Below are 24,514 nucleotides of genomic sequence, written 5' to 3'. Positions count from 1 at the left end.
TCCAAAATGCCTAATGGTGTCATACGGAGTTTAGACTGTGCATTGTACTTTTAGTATTGATTTTATTTTGGATTTCTACCACTTCCTTGAGGCCAAAGGGAGGCACAGTGGGAGGACCCAAAAAACTCAGTGCCACAGCCATTTTGTTTGTGGGCAGCATGGTAAAATTCTGTCAGTCAGTATAAGGAGGGGTTTTTAAACAGTATTTATAGAAAAACTATTCCTGCCACAATGGATGTATCTGTTGAAATTAATATTATTTTAGTTCTTTTATAAGGTAGGTATTTAGATTTGTAAAAAACTGAGTATTCTCTGGGATGTAAGCCTTCCAATATCAAGGAGTCATGGATTTTGTTTCAGGCATGACTAGCTTTCTTAGATTCTGTAATATTTTAAAACTATAATAATGTTGATATATTTATTTTAAAATTGCATGAGATGTCTTGGAAACGTTGATTAATGTGTTTCTTGGTAAAAACTTGCTTAAGGGAAGTAGGAGGAAAAATGGCAAAGCCTCTGGCTGAAGAGGACTGAATTATTTGTGGGCTTTTTAAAGAGGTTTTTACTGAAATAGCAATGTAGACTCTTGAAAGAACGTCTTGTTTTGCATTGTCACTAAATATCAAGCATAGACTTTGGTGATTTTGTTGGCTGTGTGTTTAAAATTCAAGTGTAAAATGGCACACTGCATTTTTTTTTTCCAGGCTGCAGAAGGGGGAGAGCGGGGGATAGTGCAGACTGTAGGGACACTGCCCTCCTAACCAATCAGAACAAGCCTGTTTGCCATTACAAAGTTGTTAACCCCAGAGTCTTCTGGCTCCTGCTGCTTTTAATCTTTTTTGGATATTTCTCCGATTTTTCCAAACGCCCACAGAGCCTCAGGAAAACCTCTTAATTCAACCAGCGATCATGGAAGAAAGTACCACTTTCTATTTACAAAATATTCTAAAGATGTTTGGATATCGCTTTGCTGCATGGAGATGGCTGTTTGTAGGGGAACAAGTATACAGCCTATATTGTTACAGTCATTTTGTAAGGACTATCATCTCTGCCGCTTCTAAAGGTAAGTTTGTAAAAAAAATTAAAATATTTATTGCTACATTTTTGCGATTAATAACGACCATAAAGGATTTTCGTTATGTTACTGAATAAAATGTATCTTTGTGTTTTTCTTAACCTTTGATCTCGTGCGTATTCCACCCAACGCTGTCTAGTTCATTTCGATGATTAAAAAATAGTCAATTTTGTTTCTGTCTTTAAGGTTTAATATATTTGAAGCACAAACGGCACTTCAATTATTGCGAGGTGTATGAGAACTCAAAATATTTTTAAGACGGACTTGTTTTTACGGAGTAATAAATGTATGCATTGCTATATCTATCTACACACAATTTATAAATATAATGGATTGGCTAATTTATATAGGGCTTTATTAACAATATATTTATTGTGACTGTAGCTAAAATAGTTTATTATGCCGTTTCTGATAGCTCTGGATGGATTACTTTGATTCAAACTACAGGGGGGAAAAACTGCCCTTGGTGTATGAAGGTGGAGATTGATATAACTTAATATAAACCCTGTTATGTCTGTTTCTAAATAGTGACCTTTTTATTTGAAAATGAGCTCTCTTACAGCACTCAGCTTAAAGCCATATTTATATAAAGGCTCCTATTTAGCCACACTTCACAGAGATGTCTTGTTTGTCTCCGAGAAGGTGCATTTGGGAGACATTTTGTAATTTTTGGCATTTTTCTAGGCGCATTTTTTTTCACACGGTGGGAGATCTTTTTTGTTTTGCATTGATCTGTGTTGGTGGCGCTGTGGTGCTCTTAAACAATGTATGTCCGTTTCACTAAGAGAAAGGGGGGTGGGGAAGAAGGTGGGGCAAGATTTGATCTATTGTATCTTTTCATTTTCTTTTATCAAAGTAGGAGCAGTTTAGTCGGAGGGCATCATTAAACGGTGTTGTTTAAATATTGGGCGAACTATGGATCGGAACAAACATTTCGTCACAGCCTCTCGCGTTTTTGTGTAATGAGAAAAGGGAGGGTTTTTTTAATCCTGTATCTAGATCAGTTTTCTTTTCTTCAGTAAGATTTTAGCCCCACCCCTAAAATGATCTTGTAGTGGCTTCAAATGAAAATTTTTGAAATCATTTTACATATACATACTTTGGGGAAGGTTTTGGTATAAATGTACAGTGCTAGTAATCCACTGTCTGCCAGTCCTGAAGTTAAACATTATTTTCATAGTTGATAGTTAAATATTAAGGGCCCTATTCCTCTATTCCTTGCACATACAAATCTTCTATTGAGGTCTTTGGGAGTTTGATTGTTCATGAGTAAGGGATTGGGCCCTTTGTTTAATGTTCCATATTTAATGTTCCAATAGTTTTCTTCCAAATTCTGAAGCAGATGCATTTAGGGTTTTCTTTGCTTTGTTTAATTTCTATTTTGTCATTAGAGCATGAGTAGACAAAAACATTACATTTAAATTTTTCTTATAATATAGAAAAGACTGCAAATAGCCAAACCTTTATAGGGGACAAAAGATATGCATTGTTATCTGCAAACCTCTATATTGCGCTTATAAGAAAATTAAAAGCTGTGTGGGAAGATACAGTCAAGCCTTAGATATGTATACTTAAAGCAAAATCAAATGTTAAAAACCACTAGTTCATTGTTTGGGTTTGAAATAATCAGAACACAGCCTAGAAAACTCAACAGGTTAACCAATACATTTAAGTGTGGAGAACAATAAAGATTTAAAAAAAAAAAAAAAGGAATCCATTTGCCTATTTATATGGAGTATTGTTGTGTAATTGACTGTGTATAACTTGATTTATGCACATACTTTATATATACAATTTTAAAGAATACATTTTATGCTTGTAACATTTACAAATTATAAAATTGTTGCATCAGAAATACTTTACTGAATATATCTTCTAGAATGGATTCTCTCTGTCCCTCTAAACAGAATTTTACTGGTCCTCTAAACTTTTATCTAAAGGTCTAAATGCATATTTAAAACATATTTAGTTACCAAAGGTCTTTTCTAATAATCTGAAGATATTTAGATATTTAATTTGGGAGAAAACTCTGTGATATAATTTACACATGGACAGTTTAAACAGAGCAATGTATATGAGGGATTGCTTCACCTGACTAGTTGGCTCAGGAAAGTGCAGTCTGAACCTTTGCTCAGTAGGGACATCTGCATCCCAGGAGATAGTGAGCAAGGGTCAAACAGCTTCCCTCCCCTGGAGCTTCTGCCAGGAAAAGTCAGCTTTATGCAGCAGTCAAGGCTCCAAAAACGCCCCAGTGGCACAGGCTGGAAATGGGAATATTGCATCAGTGCATCTTTTAGCCTCCCTAGATACAATACTCTGTTTTTGATGCTGCACAAATCTGTTCTAGGCCTTCTGAGCTAGTAAAGATTGTTGGTACTTTGCATCTTTTAGACCCCATCTGTGGATGGACTTTTTGCTGTCAGAGATCAGCAGAAGCAGAGTTATTTATTGTTTTTGCATCACTGAAAAGTGATTATGAATCATCCTGTAAATCAGGGATGGCCAACCCGAGCCTGAGAAGGAGCCAGAATTTATCAATGTACATTGCCAAAGAGCCACAGTAATACCTCAGGTTTCAGAGTAGCAGCCGTGTTAGTCTGTATTCGCAAAAAGAAAAGGAGTACTTGTGGCACCTTAGAAACTAACAAATTTATTTGAGCATAAGCTTTCGTGAAGTGAGCTGTAGCTCACAAAAGCTTATGCTCAAATAAATTTGTTAGTCTCTAAGATGTCACAAGTACCCCTTTTCTTTTTAGTAATACCTCAGTGTTAGGATATAGATATTCAGGCCTGTCTGCAAAGGCCTATACTTTAAGAATTTAGGTGTATTTTTATCACTTAGATAGTTATAGAGGTATAAAAGAAAGAATAAAATCCCAGTCTGCCTGTTTACGGGCCTTCTCTTACAGTGACCGTCTGAGGCCCTGTCCTTAGGCTAAGATCTTTGGCTAAACAGCAGAGACAGCCATAAGCTAGGAAGTGTATGGTCACATCCTTACATTCCAAACTAGTCACATTGAAATAAAGTGCTATTGGGCTGTTAGGAATACAATCCTGTCCTGATAATTCCTATCACCTCCAAAGAAAGGGAAGAGCCTAGGGCAGTGCTTCTCAAGCTATCTGATATCAGGGACCAACAATTTTTTTTCCAATGTGTGCGCAGATCGGCAGCTGATGCTGGTCCGCTGACCACTACTTTGAGTAGCACTGGCCTAGAGGATGTAAAAGGAAGTTTAGTTTGATAGTTTTCTGTTCGGAAAGAACTCAGTTATCAATAGATACTTATAGATGTAGTTGTGAAATCCTCACTTCTGTTTTGTTTTGTCATTATAGTTCCCACTTTGCTATTGTTTGTTTGCATGGTCTCTGTCTGTTTCTGTCTGCTGTATAATTAATTTGCGGGTGTAAACTAATTAATGTGGTGGGATATAATTGGTTAAATAATCATGTTACAATATGTTAGGATTGGTTAGTTAAATTTCAGTAAAATGACTGGTTAAAGTATAGCTAAGCAGAACTCAAGTTTTACTATGTAGTCTGCAGTCAATCAGGAAGTTGGGGGGGGGGATGGGAACAGGGAATGGGGGTGGGGAAATTGGAATCATGTTTTACTAAGGGGGGGGAATGGGAATAGGGACACAGGTAAGGCTCTGTGGTGTCAGAGCTGGGAAGGGGACTCTAAGGAAGGAAACTGGAATCATGCTTGCTGGAAGTTCACCCCAATATACATCGAATTGTTTGCACCTTTGGACTTTGGGTATTGTTGCTCTCTGTTCATGCAAGAAGGACCAGGGAAGTAAGCGGGTGAAAGAATAAGACCCTAACAGTCAGCAGCCCCCCAGTAGCTCCCACCATCCGCTCCCAGCGCCTCCCACCTACCGGCAGCCCTGCCAATCAGCCCCTCCCCTTCTCTCCCCGCACCTCTTGATCAGCTGTTTCGTGGTGTGCAGGAAGATCTGGGGAGGAGAGGAGAGGGGAGGACTGAGGGCCCGGCAGGCTCAAGGGAGAGGGTGGGAAGGGGTGGTGAGGGGGCAGGGCCTATGGCAGAGCCTGGGGTTGAGCAGTGAGCACCCCCCGGCACATTGGAAAGTTGACGTCTGTAGCTCCAGCCCCAGAGTCGGTGCCTACACAAGGAGCCGCATATTAACTTCTGAAGAGCCGCATGTGGCTCCGAAGCCACAGGTTGGCCACCCCAACTGTAAATAATACAGTTGTACCATCATTTTAGTAATATACAATGGACATTTTGAGATGACTTTACAAGTGACTCATTTGCATCATGTGTAGCCTCTGCAGTAGAAATTTACTAAATGTAATTTCATTCAAGAATATTTTTTATAATTGTGCATATAACAAATCACAACCCTTGACAAATAATCAGTAAGTCCGTAGCCAAAAAATTTCTCATACTTGCTGACAAGTCTCAAAATACAAAAAGGTTTTTGGAAGGGTGAGGATATTACCGCCTTCCAGAACCCCAATATATAGCCATTTTGAGAAGTAGAACTAATGCAAATAGTGGCAGATTTTAGAGTTAGCACTCTGTTGAGATGAATACAGGCAGTTTATATCTCTCTTGTTTATAGCTGTTGACAGAAGATGACTGTACACCATCTGGTCATCTTCAGAAAAGTTAGAAAATTAACTTTTTATTTAAATAAAATCTTAAATTACACCAAAAAATGGGCAAATTTCATCCTACTTACCACCAGTAACTGCATTTAACAAAAATAAGTCAACAAATCAACTTTCTACTGTATTATCTATATTATACCTTATGAATTTTCTGAGATGTGGCTTCTGCCCTTGTAGACATTGGCTGTTCCTTCTTTTGTCAGACAGGCAAGGAGTGCTGCTGGAGGATTTTGGCATCTAATCCTCCTCCTCCTGGCTCAAGTCCCCAGTTGTTTCCTGCCAGGAGGACAGCAGAGGTGCTCCAGCTTACCTCAGCCAGGCTATGATTCATCACAGAGCAGAAGCAGAAAAAGCCAGGCAAAAGAAGAAAGTTCTGCCTGCTTCAGCATACTGCACCAGTCCATAGTGTGGCCAGTCTGCATATTGTTACCATGCCCATGTTGACTTGCTGTAGCCAGCAGTGTGAGTGTTACCAGGTGGGAACTAGATGAATGCACCATTCTTCCCAGCCCAGTAGAACTAATAACTGCCTCTGTCCACTTGCTGGCTTTACTGTGAGGAGGATGAATTTCAAGTACAGATGCAGGAAAGAGATCTTTGTTTCCTCTTTTGCCCTCTTTCCATTCAATGGGGGCCCAGAGTTTACTTTAATGAGGCCTGTCCAGCCTTATTGCTTCGTCTTTGTGGGAATGCCCTTCTTATTCAATACCCATTCCCATAAAACCACCTAAGTGAGGGCCCTGATCTTCTGAACCTATAGCCACCTTCTCAGTTCTCTTCAGAGACTTTCTTGAGTCTACACTGGACAAAAATCTCTCAGCTCAGTTTAACAAATTCAGTCTGACTGGGAACTCTCCACCATCTCCCAAAATTTGGCCTATAGGAACCTCTCCAGGTGTCTTCTAGTGGCAAACAACATGACCCAAGACTCCATTCAGGTAAGAGCCAACATCCTGACTCCCTCAGTGCTACCTCACCCAGTTTTCTGGTTTCTTCCTTGGAGAGAGGACATGTCCTCACAGCTCTGACTCTTGGCTCTTAAGGGTCTATTCCAAGACTCCTTGATTTTACTCTCAACAGTTTTCAGAAAAAGAAACCTCTCTCCTTACTCTATCAAGCCACTTGAGCAAGACTCCATTTCCTCTCCTTCCTCATCTTATCCTAACTTTGGGTAAAGGAGGACATAATAGGGCCTAAGTATTTTTCTCTTGTCTCAGAATTGCAGATCCTAGGAGGAAGGATTTCCTGCATGTCTGCTCCAGCATCAGACTGGATGCATAGATCCTTTGAGTAGTTCAGGAACACTACTTAATAGATATCTTCTACTTTCATCAGACTAGACGAGAGCTGAAGTAGCTGAAACTTTCTCCCATCTTCTCAAGATGGGGTCCATCACACCTTTCTCCCTAGACCTGATGGGCAAAGTGATCTACTCGAGATATTTTGTAGCCCACAAGAAGTCCAACTATTTGTGGTTATTCTAGATTTGAAATGGTTTAACAAATTCATAACCAATTAATGGTTTCATATAGAATTTGTGATTCATCCTGGCAATGTCCAATGAAGAGGAATTCTTGGCACCCATTGACTTCAAGGGAGTGCAACTATGCATCACCGTAGCTCCAGATCAACTGAGTTTCTTCAGGTTCTCAGTCAGACAGCTATGCTTCAGTAAATCATACTGTATTACTATTGGGCATGTCCTGGACCTTCTTCAGGATGATGGCAGTAATGTCAACTGCATAATCACTTATCTGGGTGACTTGCTCATATGAGTCCAGTTCCTCCAGGAGGCCAATGAGGTATTAAATAAATCTTTTTGCCCATTTGAAGATCTGGAGCTCATAATGAATCATAACAAGAGTTTCTTGATCCTTTCCCAAATGTTCATCCATCTGGAGCAGTGATAACCACAAATAACAGAAAAGCACTGCCATCTCCAGGAGGGATTAAAAAGCTGAAGATGCAGATCTGTGCCTGTCAGTATATGAGAGAGACACCTATCAGGAGTTACATGTGCCTTCTGGAGACCATGGTATCCTTTCAAGACCTGATGTCCTGGTGTCAGTGACTCTCAGCTCCTGCAACAGTTCCTTCTCCTGTTGCTTTAAACCACCAGTGAAATCAAACTGGAGGTCCCCATGTTAGTGAAGATATCTCTGACCTGGTGGCTGGACAGTTCTAAGTTCCTAAGAGTCCCTCCTGCACAATTTTCCTTTTCCCTGCAACTTCCCATCAATTCCAGTGCCAGCCTGAAGAGATGGAGCATCAACTCTCCCATCAGATTATTTCAGGGGACATGAATAAGTATGTTTCATATCAATATATTATAACTCTGGGCAGTCAGATGTTCTTTGAGGCAATCTACAAGGCAACATGTCCTGATGGGATTGGACAATATGGTTGCAGTAGTCTATTTGAATTGCCTATGAGAAACCAAGAACCAGCACCTCCTGAAGTAGACCGTCCTACTGTATTACTAGGCAGAGAAAGACTATGGATCTCTGAAGGCACTTTGTATACCTCACTATCCATGCTGACTGGCTCAGCTGCACTTAGAACCACCCAGACAAATGGAAGTTCCATAAAGAAGTTTTCTAGTGGATAGCAATAGTTATGTTTGTCATCTCTGGATGTATGCATGTCCAATCTAAATTATCAACCCCTACTGCAGCAGATAGCTGGATTTGGAACTGCTGACTCCAGGATTCCTTTGTGATCAGCTGGTTGATGGCATGAGATTATGCCTTCCCTCTTCTCTACTCCTCATCATCTGCAAAGTCTTTAAGGCCAAGAGGGAGGAGTTGTCTGGTAATGGTAACCCTGCTTGGGATACTTCTGGGGTGGCTTGCAGACTTACTCCACCTGTTTTACTCCATCAATATTGCTGTGTTTATGGTATTATGAACAAACTTCAGAAAGTGTATCACACCTCAGAGAGAGAGAGAGAGAGTAGCAAAGTTGATAACAGGTCTGAATAACTTAAGTTTTGATGGAAGACTGAGCAAGTTGGGTTATTAAAGGAGATGATGGACTAAAGTATAGGGCTGACTGTGAGCAGATCTAAGTTCCAGTCCTGACTCTGCCACGCACTTCTGTGCGATCATGGACAAGTCTCTTACCCATCTGTAGCTCAGCTTTCTCATCTGTAAAAATTGCAGATAATACTTCACTACCTCACACGGAAGTTGTGAAGATGAGATCAATGCTTGCAAAGCACGTAGAGATTCTCCAATGGAAGGAAGAATACAAATGCAAAGTTGCTTATAGTCATTGGAAAAGAAAATAATAAAGTTATTAAATAGAGGTTTTCTAAATTACAAAAGAGATCAAAAAAGTCAAAATAAAGAAAAGGCTTTTTTAACCCCATGAAAAGGTTAAAAAGAATTAACAGAACCCAACCCATCTACAATTAAGAAAGTGCAAGTAAATAGAGAACTGCTTAATCCAAAGGATAAATTTATGGAATAAATTACTAGGGAAGATGTCTAAAGCAATGAGTTCAAGAAATACCTAAAATTGGTATTTGGAGGAGAGGATTGAGGAGTATGGCAATAAAGCAGAAAGTCCATTAATCATGGTTTACCACTTTCCAATTCTTGGAAATCTTTCCTGAATCTAGTGATTTTTTTTGTCTCAAAAATCTGGTGACGATACAGTAATGTTGAGGCCTTTGCCTACATTCTCAATTGTTCTTATAATCTCTGCAACAGCCATTCTTAGCATTAGGACTGCTTTCTCAGTTACTATTCTTTCATACTCATTAATTCAAAAACTTGTTAATTCAAATACTAAATAAACAATAAGTATGAAGTTTATGCATCACAGAATGTTCAAAACAAATCTTCATACATCAAATACATGTTTGGGTGAACTGAAAGTGGTAAAAAGTCCATCTCTGCTTGCAAGGGGGAAAAAGGAATCAGACGTTGTGTATAAGATCATTATCCTTTTATTAAAAGGGGAATGAGCCAGCCGTGCCTTCTGTATGATTCCTTCTGCTATGGGGACAAATAGACCACCAGCATCTCCCCTGAGATCCTAGCCATTGCTGGGAGGTCAGAATGCTGCCAGTGGCCTTGCCTACTCCTCAAGATGCTTTCAATTACTTATGGATTAAGAAATAGGTCAACAGTGGCTCTACCCCACTCTCTCCTGGAATAGAGCCCAATGGCATAAACTGCCAGGTGTAGCTCATGTTCTTAAGATCCTACTTTGCAATAAACTGATTATTCTGAGCTTATTTTAAGACAATTTGCCTCAGGATGCTGGGTTTTACTGCTGGGTATGTATGATTATGACTCAATCAATTTACAAAGTAGGATTACTTTACTAAAACAAACACACAATACCCTCTTTTACTTGTTTGGAAAAATATGTTGCCTGTGACCTTTCACATAATATTACCTATGGGAAAAAATGTTGCCTATGACCCCTTTCAGCCTTGGTGCTGAAACTAAAGAAAATATCGTATATTTTTTAAAATGTTCTTTAAAGATATGTAATCAACACAAAACAAAATAATAAATCTTCAATTTATACAGTGTACTTCAGAAGTGTAATTTTTTGGTTAAAGGTTATAAACATTTAACTTACACGTATGATAAAAAGAAATTTGCCTTAAGTCTGAAGCATATATAGCTTCCATTTTCTTCTTTTCAGTGTTTTTGTGCAATAGTATTGATATATTGTGAGATTATTCACCTCAACTATTTAATTTCTGCCTATTTTTTGTTAGCATTATCTAATGTGCAGTACAATAGTTTAGCTGTATTGTGATACGCTGTAAAATGTAGCTTTAAATGGAAAAATCATGAATTGTAATTGGACAATAGTTACTTAGAAATGGCCACTGACGGCTGGTTTTTAAAGCTTTGGGTTTTATTTGGGGAAATTAATATTTTATATCTCTCCTCTACAGTCCTGTGAGACAATCCATTTCAACAACACTGCTGATTTCACAAGCATTTCTAGTAAACTACTGCTTATTAGAATAGCAGCCAACTTAATTTCTTACTTTGTTGGAAAGATTCTATTGGGATTTTAATATTTAACACTCCTGAGCCTCTCGTTATTTTGTAAGGCTGTTATACCTGCTCTGCATTTCTGAAAAGCGTAAAGCAGTTTTAGCATTAAAATGATTATATCCTTACCTATTGAATGTTAAGTAATGATAATGAGATGTAGAGAGATTTATAATCTAAGATTTTCTACAGAAAAACCTTTTTTCTTCCTTTACACACACTCTCTCTCCCTCTCCCCCTCCCCCTCCCCCTCTTCTTTAAAATCAATTTCCAGACACATAGCCAGTTTACTCTCCAATATGCTAGGAAGTTTTATGACACACTAATACATATGTGTTCACTATACTGACAAACACTAATTTCAGTTGTAAAGGACAAACAACTTTTCTTGTCATTTTCTGAGACAAGAGTTGAAGACAGAAATATGTCAGACTAATTTCTATGATTGTATGTAAGATTCTATCCCTATTTAAGGGATAGGCTCTCATGGCAGCCCAAGACATGATTATATTAATTTAATTTATTTGCACTAAAGCAAAATAAATAAATAGTGCATAAGAGTACTAAAGCTCTCTGTGAGGGAAATTATTTTCTTCCTATGGTAGAGCAAGGCTATGAGGTATTGAATTTATGGCTGAAAAACAGGGAAGTAGTGATTTAGCACACAGTCAACTACTGTGTTAATCAACTTAAAACCAAAGACTGTAGAATAGAATCAACTTTCAGATGATTTTAGACCTTTTCATTTTCTTAGAACAGATCAGCAACAACTGCATTTAAGCTCAATCTACAGAAATGACATCCATAGGATGAAATTCACTGGGAGTTGCACCTGCTTGTCCCATGGCTGAAACCATTATGCTTCAAAGCTTATTCCTATGACCTTCTATTTGCTTTCTTCTATAATAGGGAAATCTATTAAAGTGAAGAAACTTCAGTGTCATGTCCTCTGACACCTATCTTGTTTTTAATCCAAACCACAGATGGTTTATTAAGTGCTATCAAAAGATATCTTAAAGCTCATTTACAAAATGAAAACAAAATGTTATTGTTTATAAAGAAAATTAAATCAGCTCTGTAATAATGGATACTATAAATGTATGAGAGAAAAAAAGGCATTTTATAACTGTTTTTTAAATCTTGGAAATTAAGATATTATGGTATGATAAAGTCACAGTGCATTATTTACCTCTCGCAGGATTGTTGAAAATAAAAATAACCACCCATTGGGTATTTGAAAACAGATGGCAGTTGCTTCATATCAGTTGCCAGTGAAGTGCACACCTATGAAGCAGAAAAGGCAAAAGCTATTTTTCCAATATTGTTATGTAATTAAATAATGAAAAATTCTGAGCTAGATCTAGAATAGAATAGTAGGAACCTGTCACTAACGTTGACCTTAGAATTATGTAAAATAAGGTATTAAAAATAGCTGCAGGACACAGTGTTATTTATTTGAAGCTTATTGGACACAGCACATTTTTATTGCTTATGAACTGTGCAGTAGCTACTTTTAAACTTACACTTAGTCTGTATCACTATTTTAAATAAATTATTCTATCTAGTAGTCTTTCATTTGCCTAGTTTGGACCTGTAGTAGTAATTTAAAATTACTGCGAGCAGCAGTATGGACTGATAGAAACAATGAATACATTTAGTGAGTCAAAACTACCTGAGTTCTAATCCCAGGGCTACCACTGAATCTCTGTGGCCTTGGGCAACTAACTTGACTGCTTCACTGCCTCATACTTTCCATATTTAAAACTGAAATAATATTTTCCTACCTCACAGGAGTGTTGGACATTCAATTCATGTTTGTAAAGAACCACTGTAGAATCTCAGAGTTACGAACACCTCAGGAATGGAGGTTGTAACTCTGAAATGTTCGTAACTGAACAAAATGTTGTTCTTTCAAAAGTTTACAACTGAACATTGACTAAATACAGCTTTGAAACTTTACTATGCAGAAGAAAAATGATGCTTTTAACCATTTTAATTTAAATGAAACAAGCGCACAAACAGTTTCCTTACCTTGTCAAATCTTTTTTCTAACTTTCCCTTTATCTTTTAGCAGTTTATCTTTAACACGATACTGTACTTGCAATGTTTTTTGTTTTTGGCTCTGCTGTTGCCTGATTGCATACTTATGGTTCCAAATGAGGTATGTGACTGACTGGTCAGTTTGTAACTCTGAGGTTCTACTGTATGAACATTTAAAATGCTATAAATGCTAAGCACTATTGTATTAGTAGTAGTTGTACTATTACAAAAAAAAAAAAATAGTTCCTGACTTAAACAAGGTGCAAGTTTTCCTGCAAGTTCGAGCAGAGAAATCATTTACAATTTTTACAAAATTACAATAGTTTTCTTGATATTATCCTGATTAACAATCAGACTGAAGGGAAAAAATAGTTTCAATAGAAAAAGCTAAAACAGTAATGCTTTTTGAAAGAAGATTTGTTGTAGATAAAATATTTATATTCCCTGAATACATATTTTTGATGAAGCAAAAGTATAACATGTAGAAAATGAAGTCTAAAGCTGCATCTACATATAATTTTCACACAACCATACTGTAACTAGAACCTGAAGACTGTTGCACCAGCTTCAGGAGGGATACTGATTAACACTTGTTGGAAACAGGTTCAGAAGTGGTTGCCGTGTTAGTCTGTATCAGCAAAAACAACGAGGAGTACTTGTGGCACCTTAGAGACTAACAAATGTGTTTGGGCATAAGCTTTCATGGGCTAAAACCCACTTCATCATCTGCATGATGGAGTGGAACATACACTAGGGTGGTATAAATACACAGCATATGAAAAGATGGGAGTTGCCTTATCAAGTGGTGGGTCAGTGCTAACGAGCCAATTCAATTAAGTTCTTGAATTGAATGCACTCCTTTGCCATTTTAAAACAATCTGTATATCTTTCTAAAAAATTTAAATTACCTCCATATTCTTTCTTCCTTCATTTTGGAGGCTGCCACTACCCACTATGTCTTGTTAAACTGATTTCAATGGTAGAAAGAGGCAAATATTGAAGAAACTGCTCCACAGTTGAGTTAGTGAGATGATTATAATCAGAATACAGTAGAAACTCAGAGTTATGAACACCTTGAGAATTGAGGCTGTTTGTAACTCTGAAATGTTCATAACTCTGAGCAAAATGTTATGGTTGTTCTTTCAAAAGTTTACACCTGAACATTGACTTAATACAGCTTTGAAACTTTACCATGCAGAAGAAAAATGATGGTTAAAAGCATTTTAATTTAAATGAGACAAGCACAGAAACAGTTTCCTTACCTTGTCAAATCTTTTTTTTTAAACTTTCCCTTTATTTTTTAGTAGTTTGTTTAACACAGTACTGTACTGTAGCTGCTTTTTAAAAAATATTTTTGTCTCTGCTGCTGCCTGATTGTGTGCTTCCTGTTCCAAATGAAGCATGTGATTGACCAGTCAGTTTGTAACTCTGGTGTTTGCAACCCTGAGGTTCTACTGTACTTACTTCCTTTACACTTAGATAGTAGAGAGAGTCTAGGTCCTGAAGTGCACATTTTCAGACTAGCTACTGGAAGCTGTTCCTCCAATGGACAGTGAAAACTTCCATTAGTTTTCATCAGGAAACTTCTATCCGCTCTCTACTACTGTCATTCTGTCCAGTTCAAACGCCAATACTGGAGAACGAGGTTCCATTTTTTCTTGCATTTTAAAGCATTCATTAAAGAATGACTAAAAGCAACCTTTCTGTTTATTCTATCCTTAATGTGTCTGGCTTTTTTACCTCAACTGATATGATGTATACACTGTTTACTACATTTATAAAATCTGTTATCAGTTGCACCTTTGACTTTTTATCAGAGCAAATCAAGAAAACTCGCTGTCTATCATGCCTCTGAAGTATACTTATCCCGTCAGTGTCTCAGAATTGTTATTTATTTACCAAGTGACCCATATTTCACAGTTCAAATCTTTGTCCTCTATAACTGCAACACAAAGACATTGAGGTGGTGGAGACTTTCAATTTCAGATGGATATGGCATGGGCAACAAATATGCATCATCTTTCATTTTTAATCAAAAAGGTCTTTGCAGATGAGAAAGTGTAATGCTAAAAGAAACCACCATGCAGACCAAAGAGCTTTGCTTCTAGAAAAATATGCCAGGAACTTAATTTTCCAAACAGAGAGAACTCTATACCATGATTAGCTCTTTTTAAAAGTACAACAGTGATTTTTGGACCTCCTAAAAATACCATGCAAAGACAATGAAAGCCCTTGAATATAATACATAAATAGTTATGTATAGAATAGTCCCTACTTCAAAGACAAATGAAAACCAAGCACTTATACTTTAAATATCACATTCTCTATCACTTCTGTTATTCCTTTGCCGAACAAAACAAGCTACGTGGTGTAATGGGATCAGACATTTCCATTTCCTTTGCAGTTTTTACTTTAGCTTATCAATAAACAAGTAGGCAAAAGATAAGGATAAACTTTTATCCCTTTTGTATGATGATTTAATTAGACATCTTGAATTTCTAAGTGAAACAGCTGCAGATGTTCACATTTTTTTGAAGTACACCTGAATTAATGATGGGGGGTGAGAGGGGGGTGTCTATTTTCTGCTACAGTTAAAGACAGGATAAAAGGATAGATGGGTCAAATATCTGTATCAGTATGGCAATTCCTATTTTACCTACATCGAAGACCCCAGAAATGGCAACATTTGAAATGTTGTCATATATTATTACTGAACCTCAAACAACCTCTACTGTAAGTGCTGCCTCTGAATGGTTTTTCATACATTTCCATGCTGTAATCTGCTCAGAGCAGAAATCCTGAATTTCAGTACACGTCACCTAATTTTGTGATCTTTGTTTGTTTTTCCAGTATCAGTATTATCATGTAAGTTATAGTTTAAAAGATTGACATTCAGCAAATGGTTTACAGTAACTTGAGGATTAATACAGTTTTCATCTGTTTGCAGCAGAAAATAATTTTCCTGGGATATGTCTATTGTTGGGAAAATGAACAGCTAGCCCCAAGAATTTTAGGCAAAAAGCTTTTAACCAACCAAGTACCCTGTTTGTGCCCAAGTGGTATATCAATATTGCGTACACTTGTGTAAACTGCAAGGTTTAGGCACAAGGGTTAAACAAGAACTATTAGTGTTTAACTCTGAATATTCTTCTTTTTTTAAAGAATGGCATATCATTTAAATTTAGCTTTTTATTATTTAAATTTCCTCTCCTGACACTGATGAGAGAAAAAGGTTACATTTTATTGGTGTACCTTCTGGTTAATTGCCTGATATCTGTTTCAGTACATGCTCTAGTACTGACAAATGCCAACGTACTCTGAAGGTACATAGTACCGATAGCAGTACTGCAGTACATAATACATAATTCACAGTTAACAGTAAAATTTGGAAGACAAACTTTGCATGCACAATAGCTGAGACTTGTGTACTTATAATTTATACTGCAAATTTATAAACTCCTGTGCATTGGAAAATCTTAAATTTTTAAATAAGAATAAGAAAGCATTTCTATTTACTGAATGAATATTAATGCTTAATTTATAAAAGTTAGGGTAAAAAGCTATTTATATTTTTAACACTTCACTGAAATATCTAGTGAAAGTACAAATTAATATCATATTTTCCATTTCACTCTAACATTTGAATATCTCATATAAATAAGAGACCATATCTCAGTCATTAATAACTGTCCCTTTCTTGGTATTTCCACAAATATTCTTTTACCTTTCAGTAACACATGTAACATAATTACCTCTCCCAGGGATGTTGTGAAGATTAATTACAGTGTGTAAAGCACTTTGAGAGCCTGGGCTGGAAGGTAGCCCAGTGTCCAACCACAGGACTGAAACTTTGCTAGCAACAACTACATTTAGCAAGGTTTCAACCAACATAGAGGAATTCTTAAATCTAACCCATTATGATGATGATAGGGTCAAAACAATGTCTTTATCTGGGTCAAAAACAGCACCTCCAATTATTAAAACTGAAAGAATTTGAAAAAATTAATTTTATTTCCACTATTTATGTATTTGTATATCAAAAGCAGCTGCTTACCTATCACGTCACTCCAAAAAAAATAAACAGGTCAATTTTATCTTCTGGATCTCATGCACTAACACAGTGCCACAATATTTGCCTTTAAAACACTGGAGAGAACTGTTTAAATTCAAACAAAACATGAACTGGTATATTAAAATATTTTCATGATTTTATTTAATATTATAAACACACACAACTTATAGACCTTAATCCTGTACTGAGAACTGAATTGTGAATGGGACTCTGCTTGGGTAAAGGGGTCCACCTATATAGTTCTTGGATCAGTTTTAAATTTTGGCCCAAAAGAATATCTTTACATGAATAAATTGATGTTGTAGGGTTCTTAAAATAGACAGTAGTTGCACCTTCAACTCTAGTTAATGAAGGGTTAGGAAAATTGACATTCCAGGAGCTGCTGTGTCACAAATTGGGGCAATTTGAATGTGAGATTTCACTGTCATTAGCTTCGCTGTACAAGAAAAGTCAATCATGTTAACCCAATTAAGTAAACACATATAAAACCCTAATATAAACAAGTTTAAACTAGATTAATAAACTCCAAAAACAGAAGAGACCATTGCAATCACCTAATATGCTATAGAACTTCCCAAAAATAATTTCTAGAGCATATGTTAGAAAAATATCCAATGATTCCAATGATAAATTACTGGCTCTGTTAAAAATGTACACTTTATTTCCATTCTGAATTTGTCTAGCTTCAACATCCAGCCATTGGATTGTATGTTATGCCAGTAGTTCTCAAACTTTTTGTACTGGCAACCCCTTTCAAACAGCAAGTCTCTGAGTGCAACTCCCCTTATAAATTAAAAACACATTTTTTATATTTAACAGTATTTTAAATGCTAAATTTATAACCCTATTGTTTAAAATGAACTTACATTTTTTCACCCCTTTAAGACTAAAAATTTTTTATTGAATTATTGTTATAAGCATAGTAAATATTTTTTTTTAAAATAACTTGTTTAATACTGGGGAGGGCATGAAGAAACTTTGTCAATATCACTTTTCATAGCAGACTTAATATCGCATTGCCACCCTTACTTCTGCAGGGCAGCTCTGAATGCAGCACCACTGCCAGCAGCGCAGAAGGATGGCAACGGAGCGCTAAGTCTGATGTGAAAAGTGATATTTGTAAATCACTTTTCACATCTTTCCAGCTCTGAAGGCAGCACCACGTCCAGCAGTAGCACGCTGCCTTCAAAAGTTAGGTGGCTGGAGAGCAGCAGCAGCTGCTGGCTGGATGCCTAGCTCTGACGGCAGCAGCACAGAACTGCAGAAGTGAAGGTGGCAATGCCATATCATGCCACCCTTATTTCTGCATTACATTTGACCTTTTCGCTGGGAGGGGTGGCTCAGGGGAAGAGCAGGGCTAAGGAAAATTTTTTGATGGGTATAGCCCCTGCAAGTCCCCCTAGCTCTGCCTCTGCCTGAGTGTCTAACTGTTAAATTATAAATTACTTTTTATTGGCCAATATGTGTTCTGAGTGATCTGTGGTTTAATGCAGCTCTTCAGCGCTGAACAATCAAGCTTAGCTCTAATGTTGTTGTCTCAGTCCCACCTTTTTAGTCTCAAGACAATAAACTGCGTGCATAATACTACAATCCCCGTAGTCCAGTTTCCTTAAAATAGTGATAATACAAATATATATTTTGTTTAGAAACAAAAATTCCTGCATTATATGTTTACAATACTTTTTGAAGTAAGTACACTACACTGTGACGGAAAGGTGTGTGTAATTTTCTAAAACACTGAATTTAAATGATATATTTTATAGCTGTTGCGCTCTGTTTTGTGCATGTACTCGTGACTCCCATATAATAACCTTGTGAGCCCCAATTTGAGAACGCCTATGTTAGACCTTTCACTTCTAGATTGAAGAGCCCATTATTAAATATTTTTTTCAGGTGTTGGTATTTACAGACTGTAATCGTCACCCCTTAATCTTCTCTTTGTTAATCTAAATGTATAGAGTCAAGGAGCTCACTCACTATAAGGCATGTTTTCTAATTCTTTAATCATTCTTGTGGCTATTCTCTGAACCTTCACCAATTTTTCACTATCCTTCTTGAATTGTGGACACCAGAACTGGGCACAGTATTCCAGCAGCGGTCACACCAGTACCAAATACAGAGGTAAAATCTTACTCCTGGGGAGATTCTGCACCACTGCATGCATGCACATTTCATGTGCTGTGCCTATTTTTAATTTTTTTTTCCAGAAAATAGCTACTGCTAAAACGTTGTTGCAGTTCTGCCTTTTGCCTATTAAAGGGCACTGTGGTGCTAGAACACTGCAGCCACACCTGGCAAGCCCGAGCCAGGATAGGTAACTCTGTGCCTTCTTCACAGAGCCGGTCAGGGGATAAGAGGACAGAGATAGCATGGGGGGTCAGACAGGGGCTCCTAAGAGCTAGTGATGGAGGACAGACTGGGGCAGGGGCTGAATGGGAGTGGAGGCGCAAGGCCACATGGGCAGAGAGGGAGAGGGTGCAGAGCTATAGGGGAGAAGAGGGACAGCTGAGTGGGGGCACAGAGATACATGGGGACAGGGGGTGCAGGGACTCATGGAGATAAGGGGAGGGGGCTGGCAGAGGAGATGCAGGGAGACATGAACAGAGGGGAGGGGGTGCAGGGCAACAGGGGGGAAGGAGGATGGCTGAGTGGGGACACAGAGACACATGGGGACAGGGGCAGATGTGCCTGACTGAATGGTAGAGGCTAGGGTCAGCCAGGGTCTACATGGGGACGCTCCCTAACAATCCCTTCCTGCCCCCAACAAAGAACCTGTTCCATACTTTTCCCACACATACCCAACAACCCTTCAGGTTCATACCTGTGCTCCTTTCCAGCATTACTTCCCTCTCCCTCAGATTCTCTATTACCCCTGAATCCCCCAAGCCTTTGCATTCTGAGGGGTGTGGGAAATACAGTTCTGTACTGTAGCTTAAATGAATTATTACTCAGAGTTCTGTATTATTATTACTCAAAGTCCCCCCTGTTGCCCTGCACCCCTTCCCCTCTGTTCATGTCTCCTCTGCCAGCCCCCTCCCCTTATCGCCATGTGTCCCTGCACCCCCTGTCCCCATGTATCTCTGTGCCCCCACTCAGCTGTCCCTCTTCTCCCCTATAGCTCTGCACCCTCTCCCTCTCTGCCCATGTGGCCTTGCACCTCCACTCCCATTCAGCCCCTGCCCTAGTCTGTCCTCCATCACTAGCTCTTAGGAGCCCCTGTCTGATCCCCCATGCTGTCTGTGTCCTCTTATCCCCTGACCGGCTCTGTGAAGAAGGCAGGCTCTTTCTCTTACCTATCCTGCCTGGGACTTGCCAGGTCTAGACTGTACTCAGTGGTAGCAGATGACAGAACAAGGAGTAATGGGCTCAAGTTGCAGTGGGGGAGGTTTAGGTTGGATATTAGGAAAAACTTTTTCACTAGGAGGGTGGTGAAACACTGGAATGTGTTACCTAGGGAGGTGGTGGAATCTCCTTCCTAAGAAGTTTTTAAGGTCTGGCTTGGCAAAGCCCTGGCTGGGATGATTTAGTTGGGGATTGGTCCTGCTTTGAGCAGGGGGTTGGACTAGATGACCTCCTGAGGTCCCTTCCAACGCTGATATTCTATGATTAAGTAAGGAATGCCTAGTAAGAAATCTATTTGTCAAAAAACTTTTCCTGGATCTTTTTTATTAGCTGTATTGTTAGACTTATTAGCTGACAGTTATGTTGAAATAAATTACCAAAATAATTGAAACTGGTGTGATTATATTGTGTTTATTTTGACAAAATATGCAGAATTTTAAAATATTGTGTGCAGAATTTTAAATTTTTTGGTGCAGAATTCCCCCCAGGAGTTATAATCTCTCTACTCCTACTAGGGATTCCCCTTTTTGCATCCAAGGATGGCAGTAAGCCTTTTGGCAATAACATCACATCAGAGTTCATGTTCAGCTGACTATCCACCACAACCCCCAAATCTCTTTCAGAGTCACTGTTTCCCAGGATTAACTCCCCCATCCGAAAGTATGACCTACATTCTTTGTTCCTAGATGTATATTTTTACATTTAGCCATTTTAAAATGCATATTGTTTGCTTGTGTCCAGCTTGCCAAGTGATCCAGATTACTATGAATGGCCTGTCGTCTTCATTATTTACCACTTCCCCAATTTTTGTGTCCTCTGCAAACTGTATCAATGACTATTTTGTTTTCTTCTGGGTCATTAATAGAAATGTTAAATAGTATAGGGCCAAGAACCAGTTCCTGCAGGATCCCTCTAGAAACATACCCACTTGATGATGATTCCCTGTTTACAATGACATTTTGAGACCGATCAGTTAGCCAGCTTTTAATCCATTTAATGTCTGCCATATTAATATTTTTATTTTTAATCAAAATCATATAGTACCAAATCAAATGCCTTACAGAATTCTAAGACTATTACATCAGCACTATTACCTTTATCAACCCAATTTATAATCTTATCACAAAAAGATATCTAGTTAGTTTGACAGGATTTATTTCCCCACAAACCCATTTGATTGGCATTAATTATATTACCCTCTTAATTCTTTATTGATCAAGTCCTGTATCAACTGCTCCATTATCTTGCCCAGGATCAGTTTCAGACTGACAGGTCCCTAATTACCCGGGTCATCTCACTTACACTTTTAAATACTGGCACATTAGTTTTCTTCCAGTCTTCTGGAACTTCCCCAGTGTCCCAAGACTTATTGAAAATCAACATGAACAGTCCCGTGAACTTCTCAGCCAGCTCTTTTAAGTCTTAGATACAAGTTATCTAGACCTGCAGATTTAAAAATGTCTAACTTTTTAGTAGCTACTAGTTAGTGTTCTTTTGAGATACTAATGCAGTGGTTCTCAATTCATTTATACAATGTGTTACCTGGGACATAGGGACCGGGTGGCAGGACAGTGGCAGCCCGGACCCTGGCCACTCACAGGGCCGGCCAGCTGCCTGCCTTGGACCCCTGCCATGAGGGCAGGGCAGCCTTTGGGACGCAGCTGAGCTGGGCCACAGCTGTGTGCTAACTGGGCTGCAGGTTGAGAACCACTGTACTAATGGAATGGAAAGCGTTATCTCGTATGACTACATATGTTTTTCCCAACTATAGAACAGAAATATTATGGAATACAATTATTGTTGATAATTCTACCATTTCCATCTAGTAATGGACCAATACTGTTGTTCGGAGTCTTTGTTCCTAATAGACTTTAAAAACTCCTTATCGTCCTTAACTCTGCTGGCCATAGATATCTCCTTATGTCCCTTTGCTTTCCTTGTCAATTTTTCTAGTTCCTAGTTTCTGATTTATATTGATTACTATCAACTTCCCCTTCCTTCCACTTGTATATTCTTATATATAAAATATTTTTTTTACAGCAGCCTTCACTCCCCTGCTACACCAGATTTTTTTTTAACCAGTATGGCCTTCTTCCTCAATTGTAGCTAGTAAAGTATTCTTAACCAATCATCATTCACTTTTTTCTGATTAAATTCTTCCTCCTAGATAATCTGGCTCATAACCGTTTTCAGCATTGTGAAATTAGTCCTTCCCAAGCATCAAGTGTATATGCCACTACTGTGGACTTCATTCTGTTTAAAACTTAAACTGCTGTACATTTTGGTTCTTTGAAGTTTTTCTTTTTCCAGAAAAAAAGTTGTTTTTTTAACCTAGAAATATAAGGAATGTTAACTTTTGTCTTCCCTGCTCTTCTTGGGGACATCTTGTGTGACTCAAATGTGGTTTAGCAGCTCAGCCTTTCATTAGGTTATAAAGTGTTTGGGCTAAGGATCATCTGTTTGGTATCAAGGTTTACAGTAGCCGACTGGGATACTACCCTCAGACTACTAAACATGAAGTGTTAAACTCTTAACAAAACCAGAATTTCAAGAGTTAGAGTCACAGGAACAAACAGAAAAAAGTTTTAAACAGTCCTAGTGCCAATCTCTTCCTTTCTCTATGGCTGAGGTTTCAGTTCTATGGACTCTGATGTCACAAACCCCTTGAGACGGGCTGCCAGGGACCTCAACAGCAGCAGGTCTTGGGGAGGGAAACTACCCTTAGAAGACAACCACTTCCCTGCCCAGGCTGCTTCACGCATCGGCCTAAGCCAGGTCGGTCGCCTGTGTTGCTTGTCTTTACAACTGACTCCCAGGTAGTCTGTCTCCCCCGGCCGTGAAGGGTCTTGCGTGGTCCTACCCCATTAATGAGGGGGCCTGTCCCCCTGCCTGCCCCTCAGTGAATGAGAAGGCCCGTAGCTAGCCCCCGACCCCACACCACGGGGCCTCTGTCCCAGCGACTGAGGGTGAATGGCCCTCTCCTCACGCTGAGGCGCGGATACAGCCTGTCCCGCCCTGAAACGGGAATCTCTCGGACACCTGCCTCTGAGCATCCCTCTCGGCCCGTTTGAGCTCTCCCGCTCTCTCGTGCCCGCGCTCCCAGGGCCCGCGCCGCGCGCCCCCTGCCTCGGGCGGCGCTGTGCCCGCGCCCCTGCGCGATGCAGTGTGGGAATGGCTGTGGCGCTGGGGTTGGCTGAAAGAGGCGGCCAGTCGAGGTTTAATGTCCGCCATGTTGGCCGTGGCGTATTGAGCAGAGCCGGAGCGGCAGAGAAGAGAAGCCAGCGCCTAGCCCAGCCGCGCCAGCCGGCGCCGCCGGGCTCCGCGTCGGAGTGCGCCCCGCCCCGCTGGGGGAGCCCCGGTCCCTCCATGAGAGCGCTCGGCGGGGTCCGGCTCTCAGCTCGGAGCGCTCTCACTGCCGCCCCCCCCTCCCCAGTCGGAGCCGCCATCGCTGCCTAACATGAGCAAACTGTCGTTCCGGGCCCGGGCGCTGGACGCGTCCAAGCCACTGCCCGTCTTCCGCTGCGAGGATCTGCCCGACCTGGCCGAATATGCCTCCATCAACCGGGCTGTGCCGCAGATGCCCACGGGCATGGAGAAGGAAGAGGAGTCGGTACGTGAGACCCCCCCCCGCGGCCGGGTTCCTCCATCCCCCCGCACCCGACCCGGGGCCCCCACCTTCGCCTCTGCGCAAGCACAAAATGGCCGCCATCTTCTCCCCGCTCTCCCCGCCCGCGGGGATAGGGGACTGGAGAGGGAGGGTGCCGAGACCAAATCATCCCCCTCGTTCCCTACCAAGTATTTCCCGTGGACCCCGCCACCCCGAACCCGGCCGCCGCGGCGGCTGGCAGGGCCTTTCCCAGGCCTCGAAAGGCACAAAGGGGGTCACGTGACGCAGCGGGCGGCCGCCATTTTGTTGTCTCTGGTTCTTGGGCTGGGCCTTGTGCGGCAGCGCGCGCTGGTGCCTGGGGAGGCTGCAGCGCTCTCCCGCTGCCACATGGTGGCGGTGTCGAGTTATATGCTGCGGTAGGGGGAGCGCGGCATAGGCTATGGGTGTTGTGAGGAAGCTGTGGCTAATGCACATGGTGGGTCTGTTCTCCTGCATGTGCGGGCCACGGCTGAGATCATGGCAGAGCAGCCCACCTAGGACTTCTGTGCGGCTTGACTGTACCTATGGGCTCAGGAGCGTGATCAGCGCTGTGGATCCACAGTGAAGGTTGCAGCCAGGCTTATACCTCTGTCCATGGGCTGTTGAGTCACTGGGGGGACGACACGTGCTGTTACATATGCCCGCTTTTAACTATAAACTAGATATAAATTGACTTCGTT

At 40.0% G+C, this 24,514-nt stretch overlaps 1 protein-coding gene across 5 annotated transcripts in view; it reads left to right on the top strand.

Annotated features, from left to right (window-relative positions):
• Positions 1–809: 809 nt before the first annotated feature.
• The window catches only part of EPC1 (enhancer of polycomb homolog 1), a 101,700-nt gene continuing 77,995 nt past the window's right edge, over positions 810–24,514 (top strand). For 2 of the 5 annotated variants that reach the window (XM_084621539.1, XM_084621537.1), the window contains exon 1: positions 23,343–23,798. In XM_084621539.1, the coding sequence (XP_084477665.1) occupies positions 23,646–23,798 (153 nt within the window). In that variant the 5' untranslated portion in view covers positions 23,343–23,645. Of the gene's footprint in view, positions 1,064–23,336; positions 23,799–24,514 lie in introns of those variants that run through there. The other 3 variants (XM_084621540.1, XR_014710567.1, XM_084621538.1) reach the window with 3 other exon arrangements.

Source organism: Lepidochelys olivacea (genome assembly GCF_965140295.1).
Source record: "Lepidochelys olivacea isolate rLepOli2 genome assembly, chromosome: 2".
Taxonomy (NCBI): domain Eukaryota; kingdom Metazoa; phylum Chordata; order Testudines; family Cheloniidae; genus Lepidochelys; species Lepidochelys olivacea.
The sequence above is the reverse complement of the archived record's forward strand: the minus strand, read 5'-3'. Positions and strand labels throughout refer to the sequence as shown.